The 22,155-nt window shown below is 34.1% G+C and overlaps 1 protein-coding gene across 19 annotated transcripts in view; it reads left to right on the forward strand.

The window, feature by feature from the left end:
* The window catches only part of CELF2 (CUGBP Elav-like family member 2), a 639,346-nt gene that overhangs the window by 612,191 nt on the left and 5,000 nt on the right, over nt 1-22,155 (forward strand). For 6 of the 19 annotated variants that reach the window (XM_053716456.1, XM_053716453.1, XM_053716455.1 and 3 more), the window contains 3 exons: nt 3,634-3,813; nt 7,409-7,552; nt 20,722-20,893. In XM_053716456.1, the coding sequence (XP_053572431.1) occupies nt 3,634-3,813; nt 7,409-7,552; nt 20,722-20,849 (452 nt within the window). In that variant the 3' untranslated portion in view covers nt 20,850-20,893. Of the gene's footprint in view, nt 1-3,615; nt 3,814-7,384; nt 7,553-20,721; nt 20,894-22,155 lie in introns of all 19 variants that reach the window. The other 13 variants (XM_053716441.1, XM_053716446.1, XM_053716442.1 and 10 more) reach the window with 3 other exon arrangements.

Raw genomic sequence — 22,155 nt, forward strand, 5'->3', positions numbered from 1 at the left:
AAAGAAGGCATCTAAGCTAAGGAGGCAGACAATTTTTGGTTTAGTACCCTGGACAGCACTTGTTTATTGTTCAATGAATTTATCCACCAATTAGCAAGAACAACCCAGGTTGTTCACCAAAAATGGGCCGGCATCTAAACTTACATTCTTGCTTTTCAAATAAAGATACCAAGAGAATGAATACAATTTGATACTAGGAGTAAATTAGAAAGTTGCTTAAAATTGCATGCTCTATCTGAATCACGAAAGAAAAAATTTGGGTTTAGTGTCCTTTTAATTATGCCATGCTACTGGTTGTGCACACAATTAATGCTAAGAAAAAATTGTAACATTGTGTGAAGACCCAGTAATACCACTGAAAATGGGATCTCTAGGGGTCTGATTCGTAGAATTAAAAAAAGCTCTGAAAATGTGTCCACATACAAGGTACAGAGGTGCGTACATATATATGTGTGTAATATGTATTCTATATAAATGATATGGAGAAAGAAAGAAAGAAAGAAAGAAAGAAAGAAAGAAAGAAAGAAAGAAAGAAAGAAAGAAAGAAAGAAAGGTCTGCTCTTCCTGCAGGTTCATCCCATTTAAATTAACAATTCAAAACCTTTTTTTTTAATACAAAATAAGTCTAAAGGAACAATTCCCCATACATTAAATACTCTGTAGCATTAAGAGGAAACACATTTTATAGTACAGTCCCTTTAAATAATCTTAAACATTTTTAGCCCATTGTTTATATAAAGAGATTATTGTGAATACAAAAATATCAATATGTATACATCAAGTGCTAAATAAAATGATAGATAGGTTGATGTTAACTTAAAAAATGAAGAATTAAGTCTTAAGCCAGATATTGCCTTTAACAATACCCCTTGTGTAGAGTTAACAGTGTAATACGTTTTGCTGTGTGCGTAAATAAACAGAAAATCAATGTCAAAAATTGCTATTCCATGGATGATTAATGTGATAATTAAGCAGCTATAGTAAACTGCCGTTGACATTAATAAGAAGGCTGTCTGCCCAAACCTTCACTTTGCTTTAAGTGCATTATAAAATTGCCATCTATAATACAAAAAATATGTGTTAGTGTCTGCCAGATCTCAGTCACTTAGTATTAGAGAGAGTCTCAGTTATATTTCTTATTAATCTGTCCTTATATCAACAAATCTCAATTTTTCTCATTATTAAAGGGGCATTACACTGGAAAATTAAAATCTTTTAAGCTTTAGACATGTTATATAACACAGCTTAATAGGAATTGGGTTAAAATGTTGCTTTATTTTAACATAAAAGGGACAGTCTACTCCAGCATTGTTATTGTTTAAAAATATAGATAATCCTTTTATTACCCATTCCCCAGTTTTGCATAACCAACACTGTATAGTAATATACTTTTTACCTCTGTGATTACCTTGTATCTAAGCTTCTGCAGACTGCCCCCTTATTTCAGTGCTTTTGACAGACTTGCGGTTTAGCCAATCTGTGTAAATAACTCCCCAGGAGTGAGCACAATGTTATCTATATGACACACGTGAACTAAACTGTCAAAATGCACTGAGACAAGAGGCGGCTTTCAAGGGCTTAGAAATGATCATATGAGCCCATAGGTTTAGCTTTCAACAAAGAATACCAAGAGAACAAAGCAAATTTAATGATTAAAGTATATTGGAAAGTTGTTTAAAATTGCACGTCCTATCCGAATCATGAAAGTTTATTTTTGACTAGACTGTCTCTTTATTTTATTTTTTAATTTCACCGCGACCAGATTTACATTTGTGGAGCCTATAAATAGATAAATAGATCGATAATGTTTGTATATTTATATAATACACACATAAACGTGCACACACACTGTATATCTCCATTTGTCCTAGATCAGTAAGACATTGCAACATATGGACCATTAAATACATTAGAAATGCATAATGAACAAATGCATAGTAAAAACGTAATGCATTAGCACTTGATTTTCATTTCAAATGAGCAGTTCATTTTCTTTCTGATAAATTGGGAATTTCTATAATTCGCTGGCCCCCCTTTATCATGTGACAACCATCAGCAAATCACAGACTCGTATATGTATACACTATGAACTCTTGTACATGCTCAGTAGGATCTGGTGCCTTAGAAAGTGTGCGTATATAAAGAGATTGTAAAAAAAATAATAATAAAAGTAAATTAGATTATATAGTAAGTAAATTAAAATGTTACGCTCTATCTATACCATAAAATATTTTTATTTTATTTTACTTTTGAGCTGCTGAGTGGACCACTAACTCAGAGATATTTTTATACATACATAGAATTATTGTATAGAAAATTAGCAAATCTAGACAAGTATCCCTGCTTGCTTATACCTAGAAGTACTATGTATACATTGTTAGCAATGCACCAGGGAACTCTGGGTAATATATGCAAATTAGATATATAATATCTTACATTTTTTGCTTCCAAGTATTGTGTTTAATCACAACAATCCCCTTTATGGGGTGAGTGCAGCAAAAAATAAAATAAAACTCTTCTGGACAGCTGTTTTAAGTTTATCTATAATGTATATATAGCATATATTGATTTAAATACATTGCTATTTGCAATCAATTTAAAATATGATGTCCAATTAACACTATATAACATATTATTGGATTATTTAATGTACAAAATAAATGCATTTTTAGATTTGATTAGCAGTAGTGTGATTTCCTAGAGTTTATATTCTTCACAGTATAATCTTGCAAAATCTCTCACCAACACCCAACTCTCACCCCAGCCCTAAATTAGCAGATAATTCATTAATATGCATATGACACCTTTATTTCACATTGCTGCTATGTGAAATAAGTGTGAATAAATCTTTTTCTCTATCCCTCCTCCATCCGTGTGTGCACTTTTATAGTCATTAACTGGTTGCAGAATGCATTTGGAGGGCTAGTGTCATGCTGAGCCGACAAGCTTTCTTTGAGACCAATCCGCTGTCACTCATGCAAGATCTTTATATATTCCCATTGTTGGAAGATCTTATAAAGCTTCTTTACTAAAGAAGGTTCACAGTTCCCAAAATGCTTAGTGACACTTGCACTTTACACCTAATAACTAAATATTCAAGAGCATAGGGCTTGTGTGGCAAGATAAATAAGGGCCCATTATGCTTTGTGTGGCACAGTTAGAGAATGAAAATCTTTATGCAGAAATTGTTCATATGTAATAAAAGCTGGCGAAAAAATGATGTATATCTAATGCATATTGACCCGATCCCTTGTATTATTGACCTGAAATAAAATACATAGGGACATATTTTGAATGTGATTTAAGAATGTCATGTTCTTTGTATCCTTTTTAAAAAAATAAATAAATAAATATATATATATATATATCTATTGCATGACATTGTTTAAATGTAACAGTGCATTTTGTATTTAGTGATAACTATGCAATGCTTGCTTTAAGAAATGTGCATGGAAATAGTGTTGTGCATTCGTTTTCTAACGTATTGTTTTTTGTCCGAGTGATTATATGCATGCAGTGGAGTCATTTTTGGTGTCAAATAACTGGTTGATTATTTTAAAAAGCACTATTAAACAAGTGCAATTTTCTTTCTCCATTGTTGGGTTTTTTGTAAAGTTGCTCAAATGCTCTCAGGTATGGCGGCCCTAAATGGAGGACTTGGTGCGACAGGCTTGACAAATGGTACAGCTGGCACAATGGATGCGCTAACCCAGGCCTACTCAGGAATTCAGCAGTATGCCGCAGCGGCACTGCCAACACTGTACAGTCAGAGTTTGCTACAACAGCAAAGTGCTGCAGGCAGCCAGAAAGAAGGTAAGAGTTTAGAATAAGTTCATACGGGTGTTAGGGAAGACTTTTGTGTAGCTTAAACCCTAGAACTCATCTTTACTTGAAATACATTTAAACCTTTCAGCATTATAGGGTCAAGCATAGCCATAATCTGCTGTAGATCACATCCTACAATCCTGCAAATAGACCCTAGATCAGGGGTCAGCGGCCTTAGCACCCCAAATGTTTTGGAACTACATTTCCCATGACGCTCAGACATTCTTAAAGCTTGCTGAGTATCATGGGAAATGTAGTTCTGGAACATCTGGGGTGCCAAGGTTGCTGACCCCTGCCCTAGATTATCACTGGGTTCTTTACAACTCAAAACATTACAAACAATTCAACGTCAGTAGGAAGTTCACAAATCACGACAATAGAATACATATGGGGGCAGATTTATGAAAGTGCGAGCAGACAGGATACGATGTAGCGTATCATGTCCGCCGCACATCGATAAATGCTGACAGCATACGCTGTTGGCATTTATCATTGCACAAGCAGTTCTTGTGAACTTCTTGTGCAATGCCACCCCCTGCAGATTCACGGCCCATCGGCAACTAGCAGGGGGTGTCAATCAGCCCGATCGCATAGGATCAGGCGGATTGATGTCCGCGGCCTCAGAGCAGGTGGACAAGTTATGGAGACCGCTGCTTCTTATCTGCTGTTTCCAGCGAGCCTGAAGGCTCGCACGGAAACAGGGGCATCAAGCTCCATTCGGAGCTTGATAATTCAGCCCCTTAGAGTTAGCAGATCAGCACAGGAAAACCTATAAAAAAAAACATTACGCTTGAGAATGTTCCCAAGATAAGACTGGTCAGTATAAGCAGACCCCACACTTTATTCAACTGGTAGAAATAATGTTTTGTGCCCAATCCAGGCTGTTGCCAATAATGATTTGGATTTGACACACTGTTCAAGTATTGACATACTATACTAAGTGGATTCTTATTGTCACACAACTATGTGAACAAATGGTTTCCCTAAAAACACATTAGTCTAACTAACATATAAGGAGATGTATATGTTTGCTACACAAATAAATATTTTTACCATCTGGGTATGTATATTCCAAATTGTCAGGATCCAACAAATAAGATTGGCATTCTAGTTTCCAGATTATGGGGATATCCATACAGCTATCACAAGTTATTGTCCATACATAATGTTATTTTTATATGTAATAGTTCAATATGTTTTAATTTTTGTTGTCAACAAATGGTAGAATTCAGTACATTTCAAGATGCAATTTCTCCATAAAAATACATAAAAAAAATAAAATTTTAATGCAAACATGGGGTATATGGCACATCCTGTATGTCCTTTTCACCCTGTTTTGAAATTCTAAGCAGTCGATTGACCTCTATTTTAGGATAGACACATCTATTTCAAGCTGTTTGAAATCCCTTACCATTTTTTTCATCCAGCAGCACTCATGGAAGGTTTATCTGCTCATCTATCACTCTTTTCCTATATAATATAGAATTTCCTTGTATTTCCCTTGAGTCTCCTACGCCAGCTTCACACTATAACCTCTTTTATTTCTGTGTTTGCTGAATCCCTTATTGTATTTGAAGTGTATATCATATACCCCTTACCTTTTTAACTGCTATATATTTGAAGAATCTTCAGCTACTCCTACATAGGAGCCCTCTTTAGCAAACAAGGGGTTAAGAGGCTTTGCCCTTTAAATTCTGCCTTCTTTCCCCCCCCCCAGCTGATTTTTTAAGCCTCTTTCTATGTAACCAGAAATTGATCCTTTTCTTCCTTCTTCTGAGGCTGCCTGTAGTTTCTAAAAGGTGGCATTTTAGCCTTTACAAAGCCTTCAATAACTGACACATTTTTAGAAGAATATTGGTTTCTTTCCCCTGTGTTTTTTTCTGATCTGCTGAAATAAAGATCTTTTGCCATTTCTATAGCATCTCTTAGTTGATTTTTTAACCTTTTTTTCTTGTTCTGCAGACACATACAAACAGATAAATACTCACAGATATACAATCATCATTCACAGACACACAAACACATATATGCAAATGCACTCACAGACACACAAACACACATATGCAAATGCACTCACAGACACACAAACACACATATGCAAATGCACTCACAGACACACAAACACACATATGCAAATGCGCTCACAGACACACAAACACATATATGCAAATGCACTCACACTCACAGGCATACACGTGCACACAGGCATACAAGCACATGCACATACATACAAATACACATATGCAAATGCACTCACAGGCACCCAAGTGCACTCATGCATACAAGCACGTACACAGACACACATGTATGCAAATGGACCCACACACAAGCACACATGTACAGTCATTTGCATAAAGAATAAGCACAGAAACATACTTGTATGCAAGTGCCTGCACACTCATGGGCACACACATACTCTCATGCATACAAGCACGTGCACAGACACACACACATATGTATGTGTATGTGTGTATATATGTGTGTATAAAAATACAGTCATATGCATAAAGAATGTACATAGAAACATACATGTATGTAAGTGCACATACACTCACAGGCACACAAGTACACTCATGCATACAAGTATGTGCACAGATGCGCACACATATGCAAATTCATCCACACACGCAGGCACACAATTACACTCATTCATACAAGCACATGCACAGACACGCACACTAAAAATATACACATGAAGCAAATGCATGCAAAGTATACCGATATATTAGCATATAGCTAGTTTAGTCAGAGCAAAGGAGTTCCTTTCCATTCCCTTGTTTCTTTTGACTAGACTGTCGCTTTAACATAGCCAATATTCCCTTTTGCAAACAGTCTTGTCCAACCTTTATCCAACGCATCTATTAAAACTGACCTTTATTAATTTATAACATGGGTCTAAGTAGAAGAAACTACTCCATTTCAAGTCTATTACAGTCTTTTGATCATGTTCCATACCTAAACATGATCCAAATTATAATTCATACCTTAGCATGACTGAAATATAGCATACCAATTAACAATAGTCAATCAATTACAATTTCAAAAGGATTGAAGTAACAAAGAATGTGTAATTCTCTATTTATAGTTACTATAAGGCAATACCAAGATCACTGTTTCACATACCACGGTTATTTACATCTATGTAATATGTGTACTATATGTATGTGTATATATATATACTTATAGGCATCCAACAAAAACAGCAACAAGTCAGGATTTTCATCAAAACAAGAGGTTTTTATGAATAAACTTGACCTCTTGTTTTGATGAAAATCCTGGCTTGTTGCTATTGCTGTTGGATGCCTATATATTACAAGCTGAACAGCTAGGTGGTTGACTCCAGGAGGGTGGATTCATATTGGGACTTTGTATATATATTTGTGTGTATGTACAAATGTGCATATACTATCAAATACCACACGCTTAGATATGAGTGTAGATATTTATGTTCATTAATACTATAGGAATCGTATAGGCGCTTTGTTTTTGACAATAAGATGCACTCATATGTATTTTCCTTAAGTAACCCTAAAAGGATAACTAACTATAGTGATGTCAGGCCTCCTTTTTTCTTCCTCTCAAGGCCCTGAAGGAGCAAATCTCTTTATTTACCACCTTCCCCAAGAGTTTGGAGACCAGGACATCCTGCAGATGTTTATGCCTTTTGGAAATGTTATCTCTGCAAAAGTCTTCATTGACAAACAGACCAATTTGAGCAAGTGCTTTGGTAAGTAAATGCTTCTAGAAAGGATTACCTATGGGAGTGGCTTATTAAACCCTAGAATCAGAATCCATGTGAAGCTTGAAGGGGCAGTCTACTTGATATTTGTATTGTTTAAAAAGATAGATAATGCCTTTACTACCCATTCCCCAGCTTTGTACAACCAGCATTGTTATACTAATATACTTTATAACCTCTAAGATTGGCTGTTTCTAAGCTCCTGCAGGCTGCCCCTTATCTCAGTGCTTTAAAAAAAAACTGTTTACAGCCAGACAGTGCTTGTTTATGTGTGCCATATAGGTAACAATGTTGTGGAGAATGATAATGGTTATGCAAGAACCAGCACTGATTGAATAAAATGCAATATTGTAAAAAGCTTCAGACTCGCTGTTATGAAGCTTCGATCTTAAGACCGCTGCTCCTTAACTGGTCCGCTTGCTCTGAGGCTGCGGACATCAATCCGCCCAATCTCATTTGCCGCATTGCACAAAGAGATTATCTATCTTCTTAAATAACCACTCAATGCAGTAGAATCAAATAATTAACATGTGCAGAATAAAAAACAATGATTTAATACCTTCATTTTTAAATAAGCAGTAGATTTTTTTCCCCGGCAAATTTATTTTGTTCTCCATTTTCCAGCCCCCTGTATCATGTGACAGACATCAGCCAATCACAGACTAGTATACGTATACCCTGTGAGCTTTTGTACATGCTCAGTAGGATCTTGTTCCCCAGAAAGTGTGCTTATAAAAAGATTGCGCAAATTTTGATTATGGAAGTAAATTGGAAAGTGTCTTAAAACGGCTGCTCTTTCTGACTCATAAAAGTTTATTTTGACTTGAGTGTCCCTTTAAACAATACCAATTTCAAATAGACTGTCCCTTTAAAGATGTAGTTGTAATATGAAACATTTTTTCTTTAATAAAGTAATTGACAAGTATCCTAAATGTAAATTTGTTTTAAACGTTGTGGCTAATAACTTATTTTATATTCATTTGTGTTTGTGGAGCACTTCCTTTTCGTAACTTGTTGCTGAAAACCCTTAAGTTAGGCACCCTGACCCCTCCCCACAGCCTTTATTCAGAACACAACAGCTTTACGTGCACATTATAGTCATATATGGCAAGTGTAAAATGGAAAAGCAACAGTAAAGATTGTCATTTTAATTATGACCATTGATACGTTTTATATATAGCGTTGTCTTTAAACCAGGTAAATACAATTAATTATTTAAGTTCACCAGATGAACCTAAACTTTAGTGCAGCTGCAGTAGAAGTGGCTGTTACTTAACTATCTGAGCACGTAGTGATGTCATTAGTCATTAGTCACATGACTTATGATCTAATGGGGGCTCTTTTTCACTAGAAGGTTGGTTAGTACGAGGTAATCTGCTAGGGCAATAACTGCATTAAAAAAAATGGGTGGAGAGAAGGAGAAATGCTAAACCACCAATGGTGAAGTAAACACACACACATTATATATATATATATATATACAGTATATATATATATATACAAAACACACATATAAATGTGTGTAAGCAGAGTTTCATATCACTAGCAGATCTGCAAGTACCTAATATCACAAGTCCTCTGAAACACCTGATTCAATCTAATTGAGAACTGTATCCACCATACATTAACAATCTCACTCACACATCCATACCGTGAGACTCTACAAGAATCTTGATCCTTGCCAAGTGGGTGTGGCCTAGCTTGTTTTGAGGGTATTTCCTGCTCCTTCAGAGGCTGCTTACTTACTCAAGAGTCACATTTTTAATTGGTTGTCTATACCCATGGCTACCAAACCCAGAGTTCATTTTGTGTCAATTGTTGTTTAAATGGCAACACAATATCACTAATGTTTTTAACTGTAAATTAAACAGCAACATGTCAAATTGCAAAGTAACCGATACTTAAAAGGTGATTACATTACATGCTGTTAAATAAATGGTTGCCTGTTTACTTTCCAGTAACAGAGTTTTGTATTTGCTCTTAGATCCTCACTCATTTTTTGATTTCTTAAGAAATGTTAAATCCTCATGGTTTGTGTATCATGTGTATGTCCTATGCCCAGGTCATAAACACTACTACCCATATTCCATTAGTGTTATCTACCTAAGAGTTTTGCTTCCTTAAATTTCCTACATTTACACTCCAACTGTATCTTTTTTTTTTTTTTTACCCATTTTCTCTTTTTCTTACTTTAAATCTATCCCCTAGCTCTTTAAATTGAGTAAGTATAGTCTATCAACCATATGGTCCAAAATTCAATTCAAATATATACTTATATATTATATAATGTATTAAGGGCTTGATTAAGAGTCGCACGATAACTGTTGCATGCATGCAAGCAAAAAGGCTCTTTGCGCGCATAGGAAGGAGCACGCGTGTTACTGGTTGAAAGTAAACACGTTCGCTTGAACGCAGTTGAATTTAAAGTGCACCTGGATAGTGCGACTTCAGAGTTCTGGTTAATTGTTACGCTCAACTAAATAAAAAGTTACACAAAACACTTTAAAAATGCATTTTAAAGAACAGTTACACTCATAATAAAACTATCTAATAAAAAAAATAATTTAATAAAACAATATTGTTTAAAAAAGTTATAAGGGCTCTAAGATATATGTTCTCAGATGTTAGAAAAAAATGTAATGTAAAGGGCTTTAACATAAAGATACAATCATACAGTATATATGTCTAAATATGTATATGTACGTATATATATATATACGTTTATATGTGTATACATATGTATTTATAGGTGTATATATGTATTTACAAACATATATACACATATAAATAGATATGTATAGATATAGACATAAATATAAGTGCATTGGAGCCCTTTGCCGTCAAGTAGCTGAAAACATGAAAAATCATATTTATGCAAAATAAATATTTAATAAATTGTTCATGTATTTAATGTAAATATTTTACATAGAAATAGAAATATATTTTACAAAAAAACCCACATCAGATATACATAGAAATATGTATTTTTGAATAAATAGAACATATTCTTCTATGTGAAGAACATTGGAATGTGAAATATTCATATTTTATGTTGCTTAGCGCACTTGAGAAAACGTGATCGTGTTTGCGCATTAGTAAGGGTGTTTATTTGTTTTTTATATACTTTTCACGTTCCTTTGTAGTGTATAGGGAAATACAGTAACGTAATCGCAATATTCAAAGTTCAGCTTTTTGCGTGCATCGGGTCAGCGCTTGTGCAAAATCTTTTTACCGTCTACTTGTAATACGCATGCTACACAGCGCTCGCAAAAGCCTCCGTCTAGCGCAGTTAACACGCAAAGTATGGCTCCCCTTGAAATCTAGCCCTAAGTATGGGAAAGATGAGTCAGCTTTAAACATTCTCAGATTTATTTTACTTAAACGCACATGTGATAGGAGCAACCATGAAGCAGATATGACAGCCTGGGTTGTCACATTGACGCACACATAGAGTTGATCTTATGACTGTAGGCAGTATTAAGTTAGATCCCAGAACCAACCTTTGTTGGCTGTGTCAGTTTAAGATGCCCGAGGTCCAATAAAAAAAACAAACCTGAATCAATATAAGCATTTTAAAAGACCATTTTGTAAATAACTCCACAACATTTTGGTACTATATTCCAAATGGTTTATAAACATACAACTTGGTTGTGAAAATAACTTAAAAAATCTTTCAAAACCCATAAATACACAAAGCATCACCTACTACAACTAAATTAAAATATACAAACTTTAACCACATCATAAAAATCAAATAATTATGTGTATAAGGATACATAAATATGTTTTAATCCACACACAATATACACACATTTACGCAGACACACAATATAAACACATTTTTACACAATATACACACATACAATATACACACATTTTCACACAATATACACACATTTACACACACACAATATACACACATTTTCACACAATATACACACATTTACATACACACACAATATACACACATTTACATACACACACAATATACACACATTTACACACACACAATATACTCACATTTACACACACACACAATATACACACATTTACACACTCACACACACACACAATATACACACATTTACACACACACAATATACACACATTTACACACACACAATATACACACATTTACACACACACACACACACACACACACACAATATACACACATTTACACACTCACACACACACAATATACACACATTTTCACACAATATACACACATTTACATACACACAATATACACACATTTACACACACACAATATACTCACATTTACACACACACACAATATACACACATTTACACACTCACACACACACACAATATACACACATTTACACACACACAATATACACACATTTACACACACACAATATACACACATTTACACACACATAATATACTCACATTTACACACACACACACACACACACACAATATACACACATTTACACACTCACACACACACAATATACACACATTTACATCCACACATACACACACACAAGCCCACACACTTGCAGTCTAAACGTATACGTGCAGAAAACACAAATCAATATTTACATGTAAAATTTATGGTGTTAAAACGAGCTTGTAAGTGCATCATCAAATGTTTGTTCTGATGAGGCTGCCTGATTACAGATCATCATTATTTAACTCTGCAGTTAAACTGTGTCTTTGGATCATAATATGAAGAATACGTTAATAGTTTCAACAACATTCATTTTGTCGCTTTAGCGTGCCAAGTGTAGTCAAGGAAGATATGCTTTTTATATGTCACATCAATCTCTACTGTGCCCAATTAATGCAGGAGATTTAATTACTAGGGAACATACTACTTTGTTATCTTTTTAAAATAAAAAATATTGATGCATTTAAACACACAGTACAGGCTACTAAATAAACCAAAGTGTGCTCATTTTCAGCTCAAGTAATCCACCCTTCAAAATAAAGCAGGACTTAGTAGCTGAGACAATAAAAACCTAAGACAAATTATGCTAAGGGAGAAATCAGAGATCTCCAGTTCAATTTTAATCTTTTTTAGCTTCTGGTATAGTTACTCCAGTATAATGTTCTGAGTATAGAGTCTATAAACTTTTGGGGAAAGGGACAAATATCCAAGCATACAAACCACCTAAAACTCTAGGGAAGGCTGGATGCTTGCATATTCATGTGTTCTAAATGAATATTGAATGACTTCCAAACATTCAAACTTAGTTTTTGCAAAAAATAGTCAATTGTTTCATTTATTGAATGTTATATTCACATATTAATTTCTATATACTTCAAGATAAATCTGTTGGAGTCAATATTCAAAGGTAGTGTTTAAAGCTCTTTACATATACTGGTGGCCCTCGTTTTATAACGGTTCAATTTACACCGTTTCAGAATAACAACCTTTTTTTCCAGCCATGTGACTGCTATTGAGAAGCAGTGCATTTATTAAAATAGCCAGTAGGTGGAGCTGTCCGCTTGTGTTGCAGCGCAGCCAAGCAAGCTGAAATTAATCAGTTTAACCAGACCTGAGCTATCGAGCAGATTTCAAAGGAACAAGATCTTCCTGTCTATAAAACAGTCCAGATTGGAATGCATAGAAAGAACTGTTTGCAGAAAAATGCAAGTGAAGTCTGTGTTGTGTGATTATTTTATTAGGTTTATAATGCTGTTTAGCAAATGTTTTTGTTCATTTAACTTAGTTTAATTAAATATTTCTGTGTTGTGTGATTATTTTATTAGGTTTATAAAGCTGTTTTGCATTTAAAGTCTTTATTTCAAAGCTTTAAAAATAATGTATTAGGTGTTGAGAGGGGCCTGAAACCTATCTCCCTTACTTCCCATTGACTTACATGACATGGGTTTCAATTTACAACGGTTTCTATTTACAACCATTCCTTCTGGAACCTAACCCCGGCGTAAACTGAGGGCTACCTGTATTCAATTGTTACATTCGATATTCAAACATTTGTTGGAAACAAATAGTGCCTACAAGCCAAGCTGGGAATCAGATATACCTAGGATGTATTTACCTATCTTAAAGGGATACTAAACCCATTTTTTCATGATTCAGATAGAGCAGGGAATTTTAAGCAACTTTCTAATTTACTCCTAGGGGTAAATTTATTAAAGTGCGGACGGACATGATACGCTACAGCATGCGCTGTCTGCATTTATTATTGCACAAGCAGTTCTTGTGAACTGCTGGTGCAATGCCGCCCCCTGCAGATTTGTGTAGGTGTCAATCAACCCGATCGTATTCGACCGGGTTGATTACTGTCCGCTGCATCAGAGCAGGTGGACAGGTTATGGAGCAGTGGTCTTTAGAGCTGAAGGCTCTGCGGAAACACGGGGCATCAAGCTCTGTACGGAGCTTGATAAATTTACCCCCTATTATAAACATTTTTTGTTCTCTTGCTATCTTTATTTGAAAAAGCAGGAATCTAAGAGTATGAGGTGGCCCATTTTTTGTTTCAGCACCTGGGTAGTGTTTGCTGATTGGTGGTTACATTTAGCTAAACCAAAAACGGGCAGGCTCCTAAGCTTAGATTCATGCTTTTCAAATAAAGATACCAAGAGCATGAAGAAAAATTGATAATAGGAGTAAATTAGAAAGTTGCTTAAAATTATATACTCTATCTGAATCATGAAATAAAAAATGTGGGTTTAGTATCCATTTAAATACCTTAAAAAAAGTTAACATGCTCTGAAATATCAGCCTAGGGAAGTGTGTGGGTGTGGGGCTTATTTAAATAGTTGTAGCACCACATTGTGTCCTCTGTTATTTAGGCTGATCATTCCCAGTGTTGAATGTAACAGATTGACCATATAGATTGTCAGTGGTTGCAAAGTTGTATCCACATTTGAGTTTTGTCTAATGGAGTTCCAAGATCAGCTCATGATCCAACAGGAACCTTGGTTTTAGAATTCCAATAGTATCCTGAAGTTATAATAGAAAGTATAATACTAAAACAAACATCATAGTTAGATTTTGGCACTCCTGTATATACAAAACATTGTTTTGAATTAAATCAGTTGTGTTTAACCCTTTAGCTGCAGTTCAGGTACATAAATGTGATTGTACCACTTCCCTGATCTGTCCTTTTAGTATTATATTAAAAATGTAATTTAACTTTTCCAACTTTATGCAGCAAACTGAAATATTTCTCTTTTCTTACACGTGTATCTTGTAACAATAAGAAAATGCAGTCAAATGTTAACTTGTAAGTTGAATTAAAAGGATAGATAGGTCAAATTAAAATGCGTATGGGTGGGTGCATTTCAGTTTTAAATAGAAGCATTTTATCAGTTTACATCCACTAGCAAAAATCTTATTTTATTGTTTCAGTGGTTTGTGCAAATATGCATTGTGTGCCCAGTGCACCAGAATTATAACACCATGACCTCTCAGCGAGTCACAAATGAAGTCTTAACTGATGCGATACTCAGCCTTCCCATAGTGTTTAACTGCTGATGCTCGGCACACGATGCATAAATATATCCCTTTAACATACAGATTTGTTTTCTCCAGATTACCCCAGATGTAAAATGCATTGCTAGCAATTATAGGGAAGATAGTAAACTTCTTTCTTGATACAAATAACTGGTTCTGAATTCATCAGCAGACTTAGCAAATTGCCCTTAAACGCGTAACCTGATCCATTGCATTTATACCACTTATCAAGTCCTTTGTAGAGATTATATTAGTTCTACTTTTTTTTAATTGTTTAAAATGAACACTGTGCAAAGACACAATACTTCTCCAAGGAAAATGAATACAGCCTGACAAAGAGATGCAGAGAGTAAATTAAACTAATTACTTTCTCTGTAAAGGAATGCGGTTACTATACTCTCTCAGTGTCATTGCATAAATACCTAATTTCCCTGGTTTGTGCTCAAGGCAGGCACACTATTTGTTATATCTTTTTTTTGTGCTCTAATTCTGTCCAGTGTTACTCTGAGAAATTAACCCTTACCCACATTTAAAGTAATTAAAAAATATAGATAGATAGATAATAGATAGATAGATAGATAGATAGATAGGTAGATAGGCAGACAGATAAAAGACATACAGAAAGACACAGACAGAGAGACAGATCGATAGATACCTAGAAACATATATAGGTAGATGATAGATAGATAGATAAATAGATAGATATAGAGAGAGACAGAGATAGAGAGAAAGAGATAGATAGATAGATAGATAGATAGATGGATAGAGAGAGAGACAGAGATAGAGACAGATAGATAGATAGATAGATAGATAGATATAGAGAGAGACAGAGATAGAGAGAAATAGATAGATAGACAGAGCTAGATAGATAAATAGATAGATAGATAGATAGATAGATAGATAATCAGGTCTGATGTTAATAGAACATAAAAATTAATTAAAATTGCATTTCTATTCAATTAGAAGCAGTGTGCTTGTATACTTGCTCTTGCAAATAGGTTTTACAACAACATAATCAGCCATGCTCCTAGTGGCAGAGGTGAGACAAATGTTAAAGGAATATGAAACAGCTCCTTTAGTTTAAAAAAGTGTTAATCAAAGTGAACATAAAAATAAACAGATTGTGGTAAAAAAAAAAACAGAAACATATTTTCTTACAAAATGAGCACTTAGAATTTTCTCAGTGAGATAAGGGAACTGATAACTTAAAGGGACAAAACCCCCCAAGAATGTTCTTCTATGATTTAGACAAAGCATACAATTGTAAAAAAAAGCTTCCAATTTACTTCTACTATCAATTTTTAATTTTTAATGGTATTCTTTGTTAAAGAGATACCTTGGTAGGTAGTGTACACATGCCTGGAGCACTATATGGCAGGGAAAAGTGATACCGTCTAGTGCACTTGCAAATGTATAACATTTTTGTAAAACTGCTGTCATGTAGTTCTGCAGACATGTGCACGCTCCTGAGTTTACCTCTCTGCGTTTCAACAAAGGATACCAAAAGAATGAAGACAATTAAATAAGAGAAGTAAATTGGAAAATTGTTTACAATTACATGCTATATCTGAATGTTGTTTCACGTCACTTTAAGTTTTACTGTCATGTGATTTTTGCTACAAAAGTCCTCTACTGAGTTCAAGAAACTGACTGAAGTTATTGCAGGTATCTCCTAGCAACCACAAAGGAAAAGCTCCTCCTTTGCCTCCCTATTGAGACCACAGTCCCCTTGTGGGGCTGTGACCGGAAGTAATAGACCCCACACAAATTAAGTTAAAAATCCTTTTTAAAAAGATGAATGATACATATTGCAATGATTTCTATTAACCCACTGTTTAGTGCTTTTTACAGCAATGAAACAGACTGTTTTATATCTCTTTAAGTAAAAATATATGTTTGAATTAGAACAAGAGGGATGTATATATTTGTAAAATATACTGTATGTAGTATTAACGCTAATTAGCTGATAATTACAGCTCCCATTGCTACAATGAATTGCAGATAGAAAATTGTTAAATAGGCCTTTTTTTAACCAAAACTCTTACAAAGATGGACAAATATGCATGATTTAAAAATATATATATATTATTTTTTGTTACAGATCATTTTGATGTTAGTCCCAACCACCCACCCCCCACCCAAAAATCTGTTAAATTCTATAGGCATATTTTAAAGAAAATAGTTCATAGTGTATATATGACTTTTTTCTAAAATGTATCACTGGACTTTTTTTTCTCTATAAGCGACTTGTCTAGTTGTCAAGCAGCTCCATCTATTTTCTTTAGCAGGAATAGCTGTGCACTAATATCACACCTGACAATACGTTTTATGAGAATCACAAAAGAATTGTCAGATATTTTGAAAAATCCTGTTTAACCTAACAATGTCATGTGATAAAACCAGGAACTGGATTTAGGGCCATTCCTTATTTAGTACTATTTTGTTAAAAGGGGGCTGACTCCTCAGTGCTGTTCCAATTTATATTGAATTGAAAGGTGTTTGAGAATCAAACCATTATGTACAAAAACATATATATTTTTGCTCTGTTTTTTGTTTTTGTTTTCAATATATTCTAATGCAAACAGGACATGCTCTAAATGGTTACATCATATACAGTATTTGCATTACTCATCCTAGCTTAGCATATAAGCTGCAAATAGTTGATAAGCCAATCAAGTTATAGCATATAGCCGGCAATCACTAGCCATGTCGTTCTTAGGAGCGGCAGTGCTTTTGCTACCATGCAGGATTCTTGTTGCAATATCTTCTTGTTGGTAGGCACAGTACACTATACCCATGTTCCTCTATAAAGTAGCTGGTTCAGTTGTTTTTAATTTTAGTAGTAGTGAGTTCAAATCTTAAGCTATTCCAAAATATTGGAAAAAAGTGATAAGGTTTCAACTCCCCTCATCCTCTATTTTTAAATTAGTAAAATTTGAGTGGATTAGTTGCTGCTGTGGACGGACTACAGACCTATTGTACCCCCCTGACAGTTAAGACCAAGGTCTCTGGTCTGGCAAGATTATTAAAGAATGCTCACCAGTTCTCTTTCCCTGGCAAAATGATCTAAAGCTATTTTTTACCAGGGGCGTATACTACATTTTCGTATGAAAAGTGCACAATAAAATTTGCATTTTAAACATCATACAAAACAAATAATTGAACCATTCTCACAAAAAAATAAGCAGGGGAAATAGTATTATTAAGGTGCATCAAATATTGTAACGATATTGTTCACCCAAAATTGTATTTTATCAAAAAATTTATTTTAGCCACCAAAATAAAGTGCTACCCGGGTTCTGAACCAAAAATGGGCCAGCTCCTAAGCTTTGCATTCCTGATTTTCAAATAAAGATAGCAAGAGAACCAAGAAAAATTGGTAATAGGAGTAAATTAGAAAGTTGTTTAAAATTACATGATCTATCTGAATAATGAAAGAAAAAAATTGGGTTTAGTATCCCTTTAAGTATTTTTATAACGAATGAATATGAAAGAAAAACAGGTAAACACGTTAACCTTCACTGCAAAGTATTAAAAGTGGTTTAGGTTTAAGGCAAAGCTAAAAGGAAGTGTCTGATTGTGTGCATTGTGTTCTTGAGACTCTGTCGTTCATTGGCTTTTAGGAACAGCTTCCAAAAAAAACCCATAAGTTTTTAAAATATAATGTTCTTATGTTGAAGAAATTATTTAGCACAGAAACATCTATATATATATATATTTATACATGTATATATATATAACAGCTGTAATACATTGTGAAACATTTGCTTTTAGAATGAGCAGAAAACAACTGAATATTGTGTATCTTTAATAGATCTATAATAGAACTAATAAACAAGATTGCATACACTGTAACATAAACAAAAGAATGAAAGAAACACATTAAGGTCTCAGAACTTAAAGGGACACTGTACTAAAAAATTATTAAATTGTTAATTAGAGCGGTTATTTAGGCAAAGTAAAAGCTGTTTAATGTAACTGAAACTAATATAGCAGTATCATTTGTGTATTTCCTACTAATGCTCACATATACTTCCTAATAAAGCTGAACAAAAAGCGTTTAAGACACAATAAAATAGAATCATGCAAAGTATACAGATAATCAATAAAATATTAATGCCTCATCAGAGGGCTACAGATCAAAGGCTGATTTATATTGATGGATAGCACTTTTCAAACACTGTTGCCTCATAGAGCTGAACAACGTATAACACTGTTAAAAACATTGTTACAAACACTGGTACTATATAGTGCCCAGGACACTTGCATACTTTAGATATGCTGGTCTATAAAGCTTATCAAGAGAACAAATACATTTGATAATATAAGTGATTTGGAAAGTTGTTAAAAAAGCATGATAGTTTATTTTGTGGCTTTCATGTCCCTTTAAGTGGTCTGATTTTTAACATATAAGGCTCCATTTATCAAGCTGAGAGAGCAGCTTTGCAGCCCAAGTAGCGAGCCTGAAATTATAGTTAAGTAGCTTTGGTCTTAAGACCACTGCTGCTTAGCCTCCCTGCCACCTAAAGTGTGGTGGATTTTAATCATCCCGATCAGATCCAATAGGTATGATTGATAACCCCCGCTCATGCATGATTGGCTGCACACAAACAGTGGCTTGTGGGATGTAGACAAGGTTCATCACATGAATTTGGAAAACAGCACACTTACAGCACTGGGGCATGGAACCAAAGACTTGCCAATTCCTCCACAGTTATAAAAATCATACAACTTTTCAGGCATACAATAGGTCCTTAGTCATGACTAAGGGCATATTGTAGGCTTGAAACATTGTTGTTTTCCCTATGGACCCAGCAAAGAGATAACAAAGGTCTTTTTTATGAATTGGAGGCTGGAATGTATATCATTTTTCAGACAAGGTTCATGGCAGTGAACCTCGTCCTCCTGCCAGTTGATAAATGGCTTAAAAACACATGTAGCTAACCAGGGGTTCTGTGAAAAACAATATTGACTTCCATGAGTCAGGACAATTCATAATCTTATAAAGTAAAGATGGAAACATAGATTTGATGGCAGTTAGTAACCATATGCCCAACAAGTCTGCCCAAAATTTCCTAAAACTCTAAACATATTTAGTTCATAGGATAGTCCCCCTCAGTGTTTGTCTTTACCACCTGTAATGGACGTTTATTCCATAAACCAACCACCCTTTCTGTGAAGAAGTGCTTTCACTACTTACTACTTCAGTTTTATTAACTTTTTTTTTATTAACCTATTATCACCTATTTCCTTCTCTATGCTATACATACTTTATTTTTTCTTTAGACTTTAAATCTTTTCTATGGCAATTTATGGTACAAAAATATTATGTAACAATTTAATTATTACATCTAAGTAGCATTTTCCGTGGCTGATATTTTGATATGACTAAACTATATAAAAAAGCCTAGTTTAAAAACATGCATTAACTATCTGAATATTTTTTGTTTGTTTTGTTAGAAAAAAATTATATACATTGAATCATTTTTCTCTCACTGTTTGTTTTAACATTTGGGGATTCCTTTTGTCAAGTTTGTTAAAACATATTTTAAAGTACCAACATATTGCTTCTTTGTTATCAATAATTTCTGCTGCAATATTAATGTTTATTAGCATCATGATATGAGAACCATTCATTACTATGTTTTTGTTCACCAGCACCTGATCGTTTCCTTTACATTGTCTGTGCTCTCTTCCATAGGCTTCGTAAGCTATGACAATCCTGTTTCTGCACAAGCTGCTATACAAGCTATGAACGGTTTTCAGATCGGCATGAAACGCTTGAAAGTTCAGCTGAAACGCTCCAAAAATGACAGCAAACCTTACTGATATAAACCCCAGAAGCTTTCTGCTCTTATTTTAGCTTTCTTAGGGTAAGTCCCATGAGCCAGCCTGTTAACCACTGGGGGCTGAGGAGGAAAACATTGTCAACACTCATCAAGAGAGAAATTTACTTTTACATTAAACGCTTCCATTCCTTTTGACCCTGCCCCCCTGCTCTCGCCACTATTCTGGCTATATTTTCTTACCCAGAATCCAGCAAGTTGTGTTACAATGTTCTGTTATACTTTTCATTTAATTCACTCTCTCTCTATATATATATTTATTTATGACATTTACCATAACAACAAAACTATGTGCAATTAATCTCTACAACCACTGGTGCCATCAAAATACTGAAAAAGAATTACGATTTCAAGGACCTGGTTGTGACACCAACAGTTAAGAGGATTGTATGGTGGCCTAGTAAATAATTATTGCCAACGTTCTCAACGTTATTATTTTATTGAACACTCAGACACAGGCAAAAACAAACAAGTCTTTCCACTGCGTTATATATTATTTTAGAAGATTGATTTGAGTCTAATTTATTTCCATTTATGGTATTATGATTACAAATAGTATAGTAATTTTATTATTTATTTATTTATTTATCTATTTATTGTTTTATTTATGTTACAATAATTAATATGCTATGAATATGTTGGAAAGGATACGTGTAAAAAAATGTCTTAGAGATCGTTTTCTAAAGTTACAGGGTTTAAAGACAAAAAAACAAAACGAGTGAAAATACTTGATGTTTCTTGAGAGATAAATTTGATAAAAAAAAGAAGCCACAGGCCTGTAAATTTTATTTGTAAAGAAAAACATTTCTATTTTTATACAAAAATTTTTACTGCCTCAGAAATAATGGGAATTATTTATTGTTAACTTATTGGATACCTGAACATAACTTCTCATTGCTAGATAGATACATTTTAAAATAGACTCTAGAGTAAAAAATTATTAAAAAATAAGACTTTATTTTCACTGTTAAACCCCATTATGTACAATTCACTCTCTTCCACGTTTATGTTGTTTTTCTATGTGGCTAATTTTGTTTGTTAGTTTCCATTTTGTACTTTAAAGGTTTGTCGTGTGATTTATACCTGTTGTGTGGCATTTGTTCAAAATGGCCGACCTCTCCCTTCTGTAACCCTTTCCTTCCCAAAGCAATCCATCTGCACTAACTCTGATTGGATGGTTTATTTTGGGCTGCTCATTGTGCTTCTTCTAAAATATATAAATATATATACATATATTTAAAGTACATGCAAATTGACAAATTGCGCATAGTATTGAATAACAAAAAAAA

The sequence above is a fragment of the Bombina bombina genome, chromosome 6 (assembly GCF_027579735.1).
Source record: "Bombina bombina isolate aBomBom1 chromosome 6, aBomBom1.pri, whole genome shotgun sequence".
Classification (NCBI taxonomy): Eukaryota; Metazoa; Chordata; class Amphibia; order Anura; family Bombinatoridae; genus Bombina; species Bombina bombina.